The sequence below is a fragment of the Glycine soja genome, chromosome 20 (genome assembly GCF_004193775.1).
Source record: "Glycine soja cultivar W05 chromosome 20, ASM419377v2, whole genome shotgun sequence".
Lineage (NCBI taxonomy): Eukaryota > Viridiplantae > Streptophyta > Magnoliopsida > Fabales > Fabaceae > Glycine > Glycine soja.
Genome location: NC_041021.1, coordinates 39,269,500 through 39,281,667, shown reverse-complemented (window position 1 = coordinate 39,281,667; position 12,168 = coordinate 39,269,500). Strand labels below are relative to the sequence as shown.

Genomic DNA, 12,168 nt, shown 5'->3' with positions numbered 1-12,168 from the left:
ATTCCCACTTCTCAAGTTCAAATTCCTTTTTTTCTAAGTTCATTGCGTTTGCAAACATTTCCTTTTTTATTAACCATGATAAAACTATAATTTTAGATATTTATATATAATGCATGAAACAAAAATATTATTCTCATCATTGTCTTTATAATTGTTTTAAAATGGTAAATAATATAAAAATAAGATAGTATTGTTTTAATTATTAATACAAAATATGTGAACCATTGTTTTTTATTCTTTATTTGTTATTAAGAATATCAATGCGTGTTGAATTCACGTTAAATTATCCATAATCACATTAAAATACTAACTAATGTTATTTTCTATAAATGTTTGCTGCTTGTTTGATTTTATATTTAGCATTTTGATTTAACGTCTCTCCACAGATAACGGATGGCAATGAGTCAATATTAAATAGCTTTGTAATGCTTTTGCTTTGTTTGCTCATTTGGACATGACTTTACCAATTTACATACATTTCTAAAGCAACTGAGGAATTGTTTGAGTTAAATATTAACTTTGAACTAAAGCAATTTTAAGTAGATTTTGTATAATCAATTCAAAAATTAATTTTATGAACACTTACTCAAAAAATTCTTTAAAATAAGCGTGTAAAGTGAGAAAAATAAATATTTAAGGGATTAAAAAAAGTAGTAGCTTTTCTTTGTTTTGTTTAGGCTGCTTTGGCGCGAAGTTGAGTTTGGGACTGGCATTTGTGGAGGCTAAGTTTGTTTTGCTTTGAGTCATTGTTTGAAAAGAAATAATGAGATATAGCCTAAAAAAATGATAGGTTTTGGATACACTGTGGAAGTACAGGGAAATCACAACGATGTCGTGGGACCCACCTAGACAATTATTATTCAAGTGGTTTAGTGTGGGGCCCATTTACTGCGATCGATAACTGTGAGTCAAAACGAAATTGGCTGGAACACGGTTGTCTGCTCGGAGCGGCGCTATCCTTCACTGTCACTGGAGAAGGTAAGGTTGCCCTGCTTTTTTGCTAAGATTTTTTAATGACGATAATGAAAGATAAATAACAAAATTAGTAAGCACTCAAATATATTAGTTCAATCACGTACGTTAATTAAATTTTATTATATTTATTTTCATTTAATAAATGAAATTTAATTTTACGGATAAAAAGCTATATTGTACTCCGAATAAAAATTAATTCAACTTCTATGTATTATATGTAATTAATTAAAAATGACCTTTAGTGTAACTTTTAAAATATTACACATTACATTTTAGTTACAAGCACACCCTTCATTACAAAAACTTGTCGTGCGCAGAATTCACCTGTGAAAACTGTCAAAAAGTTTTTACATATTAAACTTACAAATACCAAAACGACAAACGGCAAATGCAGGAAGAAACGGCTAGCAATCTCTTCTTGCCTGTCTGTGGCCACATCAGACGCCATTGTCTTTGTTCTCTATGCATTGTACTAACTCATTTTCAATTCACAATAAAGTGAACGGTTACGTTAATTTACAAGCATGATTGTCGGTGCGAGTATTGTCCATAGAAATCTAATTAATTACATTTTATAAACGAATTTACATTAAAAAAAAATCATTTTATTAAGTCATGTCCCCGTCTATGTTCCGTTTGATTTGACTGTGTTTGGAAACAACTCTAATATCTCCAAATTGACATGAATTTTTACAAGCAACAGCATCAGCGTAACATTTGATATGAAAATTATGGGATACCGGGTACGTACGTTTAAAATACCAACCTAAACACGTTGGAAGGAATTTTAAATTTTTTGTTTTTTTTTTTTTGCTTCGTTCTGGAAGGAATGAATTGGTAGAGATGGAAACATCCGATTTTTTTCATTTTTGCGTCATTTGGAGTAACTTGACAAAGGAATTAAGGCTCTGTTGATTGTGAGAAAAGTAGTGGAGCCGATAAAAATAGAAGAGATAATTTAAAAAAATGGAGTAGAAATAAAGTTATGTTAAGTTGTTTGGTTGAAGATAAGTACATAAAATATTTTATTGTGAGAAATAAAACAAAAATAAAATAGGAGGGTTGCTTGGTATGAATCAAACAAAAAGAAAGAATTTAAATAAACATGCAAAACTATTATTTTGTCCCTATTTTACTCATGTCACAAATCGTAAATAATAAATTAAATTAATGTATAATTGATTAAATTGATAAACTTAATCAATTATATAACTCAAAATAATTATATATAGTAAAAAATGAAAATTATAAAGACTGAAATAACTCATGTGGGTTTCACTTAATTCAAAATTAATTCTCCAAATCATCCATCAAAATCAACATACACATATTATTTTTCTCTTCAATAACTTGTTGTTGTCCAAAAAAACAAACAAAGCGCAAACAAAGATAATATATTGGTCCCGTATGCGTGACTTCATTGATTTTAGTCGAAGAAGAATCCACTAAAGTCATGTCTCAATAATAATATATACAAAGTATCTACAGATTGTTCTCTACAAAGATTATCACTTTAACGTTGAAATTTAAATTCGCATGAGTATGATATTTATTAATTGAATCAATTTTTATTGACTCTTATATGAGTGATTATTTATTTTAAATTTGGAAAAAAAGAAGAAAGAGGAACAATCCTCTGTTATATATAATCACAAAAATATGTTGTATATATTACATTTCATTTTTTATTTAAAAAATTTGTTATTTTATATATTTTCTTCTTTTACTTTTACATAATTAAATAAGAGAAAAGATTTGTTTACCTTTCATTTTTTTCTTCTATTAAACATTCTAAAAAATCATCACTTTCTACTTCTCTTATTTCCTTCCCTTTTCATTTTCTCACTTTTTTTCATTCCATTTTCTTTTCTAAGCCAAACTTACCCTTGGTTTGTTGTCATCTTTGGAGTTAATTTCATTTTCCTAGAAAATAGACCCAGTCGGTTGCCTGTATTTTGCCTAACTTCCAACTACTTGAGTGCTTTTAACAGTAGGCATGAATCTTGCGTATTATTGAAAATATTTAATGTAACGTAACTTCTTACCAGTGATGCAACTCCTTCAATGACAAGTGTATTTTATTTTTCTTTACATAATGACAAGTGTATTGTTGATGCCTATTGTGGACCTGATATGCTACTTCTCAAACCCTTATCTATACTTATATTAAAACCATCCGATCATCACCACGTGTCATGTTCATATGTTTTTGGGCTGACCATTTTTTTATTTACTAATTTACCTTCTCTCTCCTGCACTATGCAAAGCACATGCCCACAACTAGTATATGCATAATCGTCTTTCCTCTAAATACATTATCTACTTTATAACTAGTCATCATTATGCTGTAAAAAAAAACTAGTCATCACTGTGCAAATTTACGGAATCCATGATCTAGTCGTTCGTAGCATTGGGATGTGAGTTCCTAACATGATGAGCAGCTGGTGTAGTAGTGTTTGTTTCTTTTAGGCGGATAACCATGGACTTTGTACTAGACTTTTGCAGTATACCCCCTCATTGATGAGCCAGGATATGTGGGCCGGGCCTGTTGGAGGAAGAATAGGTATTGGAACCTTCTTTATGCTAATGCGATTTGCCTTTGTGAGCAGCATGACAGATAGTTCTCAAATTCATTGAGATCATGTATTTCTTCAAAGCTGATTGGATTTTTTCTGGTTCAGATTCATGCTTAGTGACATTACTATACACAATATAATATATCGTAAAAATATATTAGTAATATTTATTTACATTTGATACTTTTTAAATGTTATTAAAAAAATTTAATAATATTTTGATTAATTGTTAGACGAAAAAATGTAACTAAAGATCACCATGTGTAATAGTGATACATCTACTTCTTTGTATTCATGGCCTCTTTGAGGTGAATGATCCGATATCTTATTTTGCCTGCAAACATTTTATTAAGAATGTCCCGTGCTTGCTTGAAATTTTTGTCATTGCCAAGCATAGCAATGACAATATTTATCAATAGATGAGATAATTGCATGTAGGATGAGCTGGTCTTGCCGTTACCGGTAGGATAATCAATTTGATTTGAGGCAAGCTGGGCAGGTTTTGGTGTTATCAACAGAGCCTATGAAGTCATAGCCAACAAGGAGAGTATTAATTTAGACCCTCCGAGCAGGATAACTGGAATTCCATTGAGCTTAATTGAACTTGAGTGCGATTACTGATTGAGTATTTGTGGTAGGGATATTGGTGGTTTCATCAGATGAGGAAGTCATGGTGGAAGAGATATGGATCAAATGCTGTTAAGTCAAGGCAATTGACACTGAGTAAATTATCAAGGGAATATAATTCTCATTTTTATTTCATTGATATTATAGAGTTCATTTATAGACTCTTAAGTACAACTGATTGATAAGACATAAGATGATAAAAATAAAAATAAAAAAATGTATCCTAATCTGAACTAAGCTACAACAATTAGATAAAATCTACATTTAAATTACAAGGTAAGATCTTCATTTTAAGATTACGGAATCATGTTTATCCATTATCTATTTAGTTAGCAATAATTAAGATATGCTCAATTAGGATTCTATATCCACTTAGTTGCAACAGCTTCTTCTCTTGTTGTAAATATGTGATGAGTTTTTTGTATATGTTGAAGTACAAGTATGAGGTGAAGTCTCACATCAACTAAAATTAAAAAGGCTGAACATATAAAATTGAATCTTAAGGTTTTGGGTTAAAGTATGGTGTCTAGTTCTCTTAAGTGGTTGTTCATGGCTCAATCTTTATTTGAGTCTTCCCCCATCTAGTGATGATGGAGAATCTGAAAATTCTCACGGTCACTTGATTTTTTAGTATCTTGAACTAGTGACCCTCTCAGAAGTTGTGATATCTGTAGCCTGGTATTCTTCTTTACTCATGTGCTTTGAGTCTTTGACAATCAGTTTTTACAGATGCAAAGGGAATGACTTGTTCTACGTTTTGCTTGCATGCACTCAATTTACAGCATACCAAACTGCTCCAACATTGAAAGATCTTGGATTCTTGATGCCTTCTTTCTGACATATCATTCCCATTATGTGCCCGTGGGAGGTAGGAGGATTTTTGCTTCATTTCTGCCGTAGCGGATTTGGCTTTATAACAAAGTTCAAGAAAAGATAGTAGAATAGTGTATTACATTAAATATATTTTCTTTAAACGAATAAATTTCATATTTGAGATTGTTGTGTTAAGATGTTAGCATTAAACCATTAACTTGTTTTTCATTTGCAAAAACAACAACTAAGCATTTCTCCACTAGCCGGCAAGATTATAAGCTCTCTGTCCTTTGTAATTCCTTGCATTGTTTCCTGCGGCAATTAGTGGAAGAATCATAAAAGTAATGCTAATAAAGCAGCAAAGCTCGGCATGTGTTCATGGTGGATATACAGATTAACGAGCAGCTTCACAAGGTTGGTTGATACATGTTATGAGGTTTTTGTTTGCTAACATCAATGACTCCTGCATGGATCGCTTCTTGTTCTTTTCCAACTATTTCTATGTTGGTATGGTTACGTTAAAGAGAACAACAGGCTAAGTTTTTTTCTGTCCTGGTTGGGAAATTTTACTGCATAGGAGCTAGGTGGACTCACGTTTCTTAGCTGCATTACCTGTATAACTCTTCTGTTGATTTCCTATACCAATAAAGGGTTCCTTTTCTTTAGATAATGGTAAAATTCATGTTGAAAGAACTAATCAAAAAGTTCATTTGTATTTGAGAATGATATCTTAAAAGTGAGTTTAGAAGAATCACATTCACAATTAATTTTACTGTATGAAAAGGTTAAAAAAAATATTCTTCACAAAATTCTACTCATTGCTTCATATTTTTTTTCCCTTTCAACTCAAACACTAAACACATCACAGTTACTACTGTTTAAAATAAAGCTAAACAAACAAACTAATCATTTTTATATAGGGTGAAATCTGAGGCCTTTTAATGTTTTTCTTTAGGAGTAGGGTTTTTAAAATAAGGTTTAAAATAAAGTTGGCATAAACACTACTGACTCTGCCATAATGATTTAAACCGTGAGGATTTTTTTTTATTTTGTTCCTTTTTTTAACTTAATACTAATTTGAACAAGCTAAACTAAATGTTGATAATTGTATTTTTTTTTTTTTTCCAGAATTTTCTTCTTTTAACTAGACTAATCTGAACCTGATCAATTTAAAGGTGCGGAGGGGTACGCACGGAGATTGTGTCAGGTTATTGGATTTTATATGTTTATTCAGCAAGTTAGATTGAATGCTATTGGTCCGTTAAAGTTCCAGAACTACTGGGGTCAATTTAACCTAAACTACAAGCCAATACAGGTAAAAGTACGATATTCCTATATAAGGTTATCCACAGTCCAAGATAAGGTCCAGTGATTACTAATAGAAGTTAGTAATACTGACACTAGTTTATATAAAGTTCAGTATTTATAGCATGTGCCTCTGGTACTTTGCCCATTCGATGGAGATGGATTTGGCCATTTGGGTTTAATAAAAAGGCGCATCGTTACCCTTTCACATAAAATTTCTCAACAGTTCCATTGATGCATGTATTGCAAAATATTGAACGTGTTACAGTGGTCGTACTAAAGTGAAAGGGTTTTTATGGTATTGTAATTGAAATTTAGTTGTGAATGGTATTTCAATTCTCAAGTCCAACATTAATCTCTTTAATGTGTAAAGATTATTAAATTAACCTATGCCTCTTCTAACAAAATCTATTTTAGGTTCATTATTAAGAATCAAGTTTTGATTAATATATTTAAAGAACTTAATTATCTTTAAACTGTTAGGTTTTAGTGATATCTTTAAGGAAGTCTTATTGATTGAAGACACCGCCAAATATTAATTATAAACCATTCTTCCGATAAAATTTGAATGCATGATCACTACTTTATGAACTTGTGCTAGATGAATATTTGTCAATGAATAATATATGTGGGTTGTAGGACTGTGGACAACCGTATATAGGAATATCACACTTTTATCTTTATTGGCTTTTTGGTTAAAATTAACGCCAGTGGTTTTGAAAGTTTTGCTTTCATTGATGATATACAGACATCTTTATATTTCATACATTTCAATATTTCATCAACATCTATTTTTTTATCTCTTTTTTATTATAATATTTATTACACTTCTCTCTCCTCTCTCTTTTTTTCCCGAGTGTTGAACAAATTTTGGAGTGCACCAAATTGCTTCGTTTTACTTCCCCTTCATGTGTTTTTAAGGACCAATAGTATTCAATAATCCAAATAACCTGCTGAAATAAATACATAAAATCCAATAACTTGACACAATCTCCATGCACACCTCCCCACCTTAAATTGATCATTCTCAGAGTTATGTCTAGTTAAAAGAAGAAAGTTCTGGAAAAAAGAAATCCAATTATCAACATTTTGTTGATCTTTGTTCAAATTAATTTTTGGTTTAAATAAAACAAACATTTTATGAGTTGTTTAGATAATTTTTTTCTACAAACACTTGTGGAAAAAGAAAGTAAAAAATGTTATAGATAAATTTAACTTCTCTTATAAATTAAAATTAATTTGTGCACTTAATTTTTGTAAAAGTAAGCATAGTTTCATAAGTTAATTTTAATTTATAGAAAAAATTCAATTTACTTTACTTTTTTTTTTCATATTAATGCTTACGATCCATACAGAACCTTAATTGAGTAAGGATTAATCGCAACATCAGGATATCACACGGCTTAAATTATTATGGTAGAGTCTTTAACATGCATGTCAACTTTTGTAACCAAAAAAATTGCTATAAAAAATCTTGGCATTTCCCCCTCCGAAGAATTACTAGTTTGTTTGCTTAGGTAAGTGATTTCAAATTTGTTTTCGAGTTGAAAGGAAAAAAAACACTTCAAAAGTGATTTTTAACCTTTTGGTATCGTAAAATTAATTGTAAATATTATTCTACTTATACTTGAAAAGTGATTTTATTTACCACAAGTCAAAATTGATTCTTCTAAATTCACTTTTAAAATATCATTTTGAAAATACAGAACAAGTATTTTAATTAGTTCAGTCGACAAGAATTTTACCATTATCTTCTAAAGCAAAGGGACCGACCCTTCATCGGTATCTAAATTCAATAAAAAAAGTTCTATAGGTAATGCAGCAAAGAAAGATAACTTAAAGAATTCAAATAGAGTTGGGGGAAATTCAAGCATGAATACATCTAAAAGACCATATCCAGTAAAATTCCCCCAATAAATTAAAGCTAAGTCCTAATATAGAACATCACCAGGACAGAAAAAATGTAGCCTGTTCTCTTTTAACAAAACCATACCAACAGATACGCAACTGATGTAGGACTCATCGATGTTAGCAAATAAACAGATCAGCTAGCACTTGAGAAGCTGCTTGTTAATCTGTACATCCTCCATGAACACATTAAGCCTCAACACTGCCGCTTGTCCAAAGCTTTACTGCTTTATTACCATTACTTTTCTGATTCTTTCACTTCTTACGGAAGGAAACAGTGCAGAAAATTACCAAGGACAGTGCTAAACATCTTTTCTCCAATTTTCATTTTCCTTCAGTCAATTAATTAGGTTATTAACTCCAACTTCATCAAGTCTGGCATCTAAGAAATGAACCATAGGAGGCACTGGCAAATACTTAGGTACTATTCATAAATGGCCAAAGTATAATAACATTACAGTCACCTTAACATCATCAACGGCTGAAAAACTGAAAATCTGGATGACTGACTTGATGCAGTCTTAACCAGTCGTCAGCACCCTGCAAAAGAGACCGCTGGCATTCATGTCCACCATTAGGAGTCCACAGAGATCCTTTGAACTTATATGAAGCAAGACCAAAAACAGGTAAAGACATTTTATGGACATGGTCCATCTCAGTAGGATGTGGCATGGGAGCCTGCACTCTTTGTGAACCTGAAAAAAGCAATGCATGTCTCAATAAATCAACTAGTGCAAAATAGATAACGGAAAAATCACAATTAACAGGTGCCAAGACATAAGTCATATAATCATATAATTGTAAGCGAAGGAAGATTGTGAAACCCAAATATGAAATAGAGACATCAATATGCATCCTATCCATTGCATGAGGAGGTTCAAAAATAACATTTATGGTACATGTATCATAGTCTAAGGAAAGGTTCTAAATAACATTTTATTTTAGAACCAGTCATTATGTTACTGATGGATGCATATACATGTCCCTATTCCATATTAATAGTACATTGGTGTGTGTGTATATATATATATATATATATATATATATATGTAACATACACAAGATAGAAATTTATGGTGTCATATGTTGCATGTAGCCAACCCTACACTTACTAGTAGAAAAAGGCTTAGTTGATGTACATGTTAACATAAGATAAACTAGTTACTGGTTTAATGCCAACATCCTAAGTCCTAAGACAACAATCTCAAAAACATGAAATTTATTCATTTAAGAAAACTTACTTAATGTAATACAGTGTTTTATTATCTTTCCCAAACTTTGTTATATAGCAAAACTCACTACCACATAAATGAAAAATCCATTTTACCTCCCATGGGCGTATAAAGAGAATGGTATGTCAGAAAACATGCATCTAGATCTTTTAATGTTGGACCAGTTGGTATCCTGTAAATTGGATACCTAAAAGCAAAACATAAGAACACATCAGTCCCTTGTGCATCTGTAAGCTGAATATGAAAGCACATAAGTACAGAAGAATACCAGGCTACAGATATCCAACTTGATGGTAGTATATCACAACTTCTGAGGGTCACCAGTTCAGGGAATTGAAAAGCAAGGTCCGTTATCTAACCATCACAAAAGAAAATATAATCAAACAGCTAAACAAAGAAGGAACAGGAAATAACAAATGACCAAAATTCCGTTCCAGTAGAAGGAAGGCAAAATATGGCAGGGTAGAGTCAGTTAGCACACACCTTATCAGCCAAAGGCTCCCGACTGTAAGGAGGGTCCCGTTCAAGATACTCAAAAATCAAGTAACCCTGAGAATTGGCAGATTCTCCATCATCACTAGAAAACCCATCTTGTGGAAGAGAATGGTGGTCTCTCAAAGATAATCTGCCCATCCATTGAGGCACCTCTTCTGACAGATGGGGAAGATTCCTCAATCCCCTTCCATGTACAGGTTCGCTATCACTGCTACCATCACTACTTGAGTCCCTAAAATCACTGTCGCTATCCTCCCCAAGTTGCCTATCAAAGAACCAAACAACAACAATATCATACAAGTACTCAGCCCTCAGAGAAAAAGGCAGTAGTATCCACACATCTGCACACCATAAAAATTGAGAACAAAAAAAACAAACAAACAAAAGTAGCTAACTCTTAGCTTAAAGCATTCAACCCTATAAGCAGTAAAGGTCTCATCATTGTCTTAAGGAAATCAAAATGGTAGAAAACCAAACATGCACATTATTTTAATCCTGCAACATACTTAAAATCCATAAACACCTAATAAAATATGCAAATCATCCACCCAAACCCTGTTTTTTGGCTTGTATTTTGATTTTGCACCTTCTGAAACAGTTACTAAAATGAATCATCTGTGCAGGTTCAAAGCATGCTATATATATATACCTTGACTTTACAGCTGGCTTCACATTCTGGGAATAAATTTGGATCCCAGAAAGATAGGGAACATAGTACTGCACAACACTATCCTTGTCATTCAGTACAAGTGGCACTCCTGCGCCATAAGCACTCCATTCCCGAAAGAACTCCCACAAATCCCCGAGGACGAAGTAAGGCTGAAACTCCGCCTCACACGCCCTGAGTCCTCTTGTCGTTCTCTGCAAGATCAAAAAAAAAAAAAAACTTTCACGCTTAACATTTCCACACACAAACACATAAAAAATGAGAAATTCACAAGAATGTCATTAATCTTTTTTCTTTTTCTGCACGAAAACTTTGCTTCATTTGTTTCTTTTAATTCACACCCCCCCCCCCCCCCCATTCCATGGTCCCTCCTCTGTAATTAAACACGTCCATAAATGTTAAACCTTCCTCCCATTGAATGTTTTCGTCACAACTCACAAACAAAGACGTGAACTTTAAATCGAATTCCCATCAAACCAATTTCAATAAATGAAACACGATTTCACCAACAACCCAGTTTAAATAAAAACCTTTTTTTTTCAAAACACTTGTTCCAGTGACTCAAAAGCAAACCTTAGGCAGATACAAAGCAGGCACGGAGGGCGTGATCGCCTGCAAGAACCGCTCCAGATTACTCAACCGGTTCGCCACCGGTTCGCACGAAGGAACCGCGCCGCTCTTCTTTGCCTCATCCGACCCGACCCGGTTCTCAGGTACCCGGTTACCCGAGCCGACCGATTTGTCTCTGACGGAGCGAGACGCGGCGACATCGCTGTGGACCCTACGAAGCTTGTCATTCTCCATGGTGTGAAGCGACCGGCGAGCCTTCGCCGGAGAATAGAATCGATCCTCGCCGCGAGCGCGCCTGAAGTTCAACCCAGTACCCAACATTCCTATGCCCAATAAAAGAGAAGGAGAAAAAAAGGGGACCCAGGAATAAAAAAACGGTACTTTTATGGATAAAAACTCGGGTGTGTGTGGTCAACGGTGTTTCGGATAGAAAGAAATTGTTGGGAATTGGATTGGGAACGATGAGGATCTGTCTGTGGCGATTCTAGGGTTTGGGGGAAAGGGGTTTCTGTTTTTGTTGTTATGAGGAAGAAGGGTTTGAGTAAAGAGGAGTTGTTTCTGTGAATCGGAAAGAATGAAAGAAAAAGTAGGAAGAGATGGGTCTTTGAGTTAAATAGAACAACGTTACGATTTGTATTATTGTATATTCCTACATTTTCACTATTTTTTTTTATCTCTCTTTCTTTTTTCATTTCTCTTGGTGTCAAATAATGCTATTTTTTTTAGACAACATATTCGTTAAAAAAGGTTACATTAACTGAGTATAACGGTATTGTTTAAGAAAAGAAAAATATTTATTATATAAATTATAAGAGAATGTAACCTTTTTTAACGAATATTCTTAAGTATTGGTTAGCATTTATCTTATTAATTATATTTACTTATTTTATTTGTCTTTTTTTTATTTCTCCTTGAATGACTGAATATATTACTATATATGCACTTTGTTAATTACGTGAATGGCATTTTTTTCTGAATAAAGAAGCCAACGTGGAGGGAG

At 32.7% G+C, this 12,168-nt stretch overlaps 1 protein-coding gene across 2 annotated transcripts; it reads right to left on the bottom strand.

Moving 5' to 3' along the window:
• Positions 1-8,051: 8,051 nt before the first annotated feature.
• LOC114403456 lies at positions 8,052-11,789 on the bottom strand. 2 transcript variants are annotated; one of them, XM_028366451.1, is made up of 7 exons: positions 11,172-11,789; positions 10,581-10,792; positions 9,920-10,196; positions 9,705-9,790; positions 9,532-9,623; positions 8,669-8,899; positions 8,052-8,536 (listed from the first exon to the last, which is right to left on the bottom strand). In XM_028366451.1, exons 1-6 carry the CDS (start codon positions 11,487-11,489, stop codon positions 8,679-8,681), a joined length of 1,206 nt encoding a protein of 401 aa, XP_028222252.1. In that variant the 5' UTR covers positions 11,490-11,789; the 3' UTR covers positions 8,052-8,536; positions 8,669-8,678. The 2 variants fall into 2 exon arrangements, with proteins under 2 accessions (XP_028222252.1, XP_028222251.1); XM_028366450.1 differs by having other exon boundaries at positions 8,052-8,899; positions 11,172-11,788.
• Between the last annotated feature and the right edge of the window lie 379 nt (positions 11,790-12,168).

Bases quoted from the DNA above. Each gene is read 5' to 3' on its own strand.
- LOC114403456 (XM_028366451.1), bottom strand. From the start codon at position 11,489: ATGTTGGGTACTGGGTTGAACTTCAGGCGCGCTCGCGGCGAGGATCGA. The intron at 9,791-9,919 runs GTGTGTGCTAAC...TGTGATGGTTAG, and splicing joins GGGAGCCTTTGGCTGATAAG to ATAACGGACCTTGCTTTTCA. The intron at 9,624-9,704 runs GTATTCTTCTGT...TTTTGCTTTTAG, and splicing joins AGTTGGATATCTGTAGCCTG to GTATCCAATTTACAGGATAC.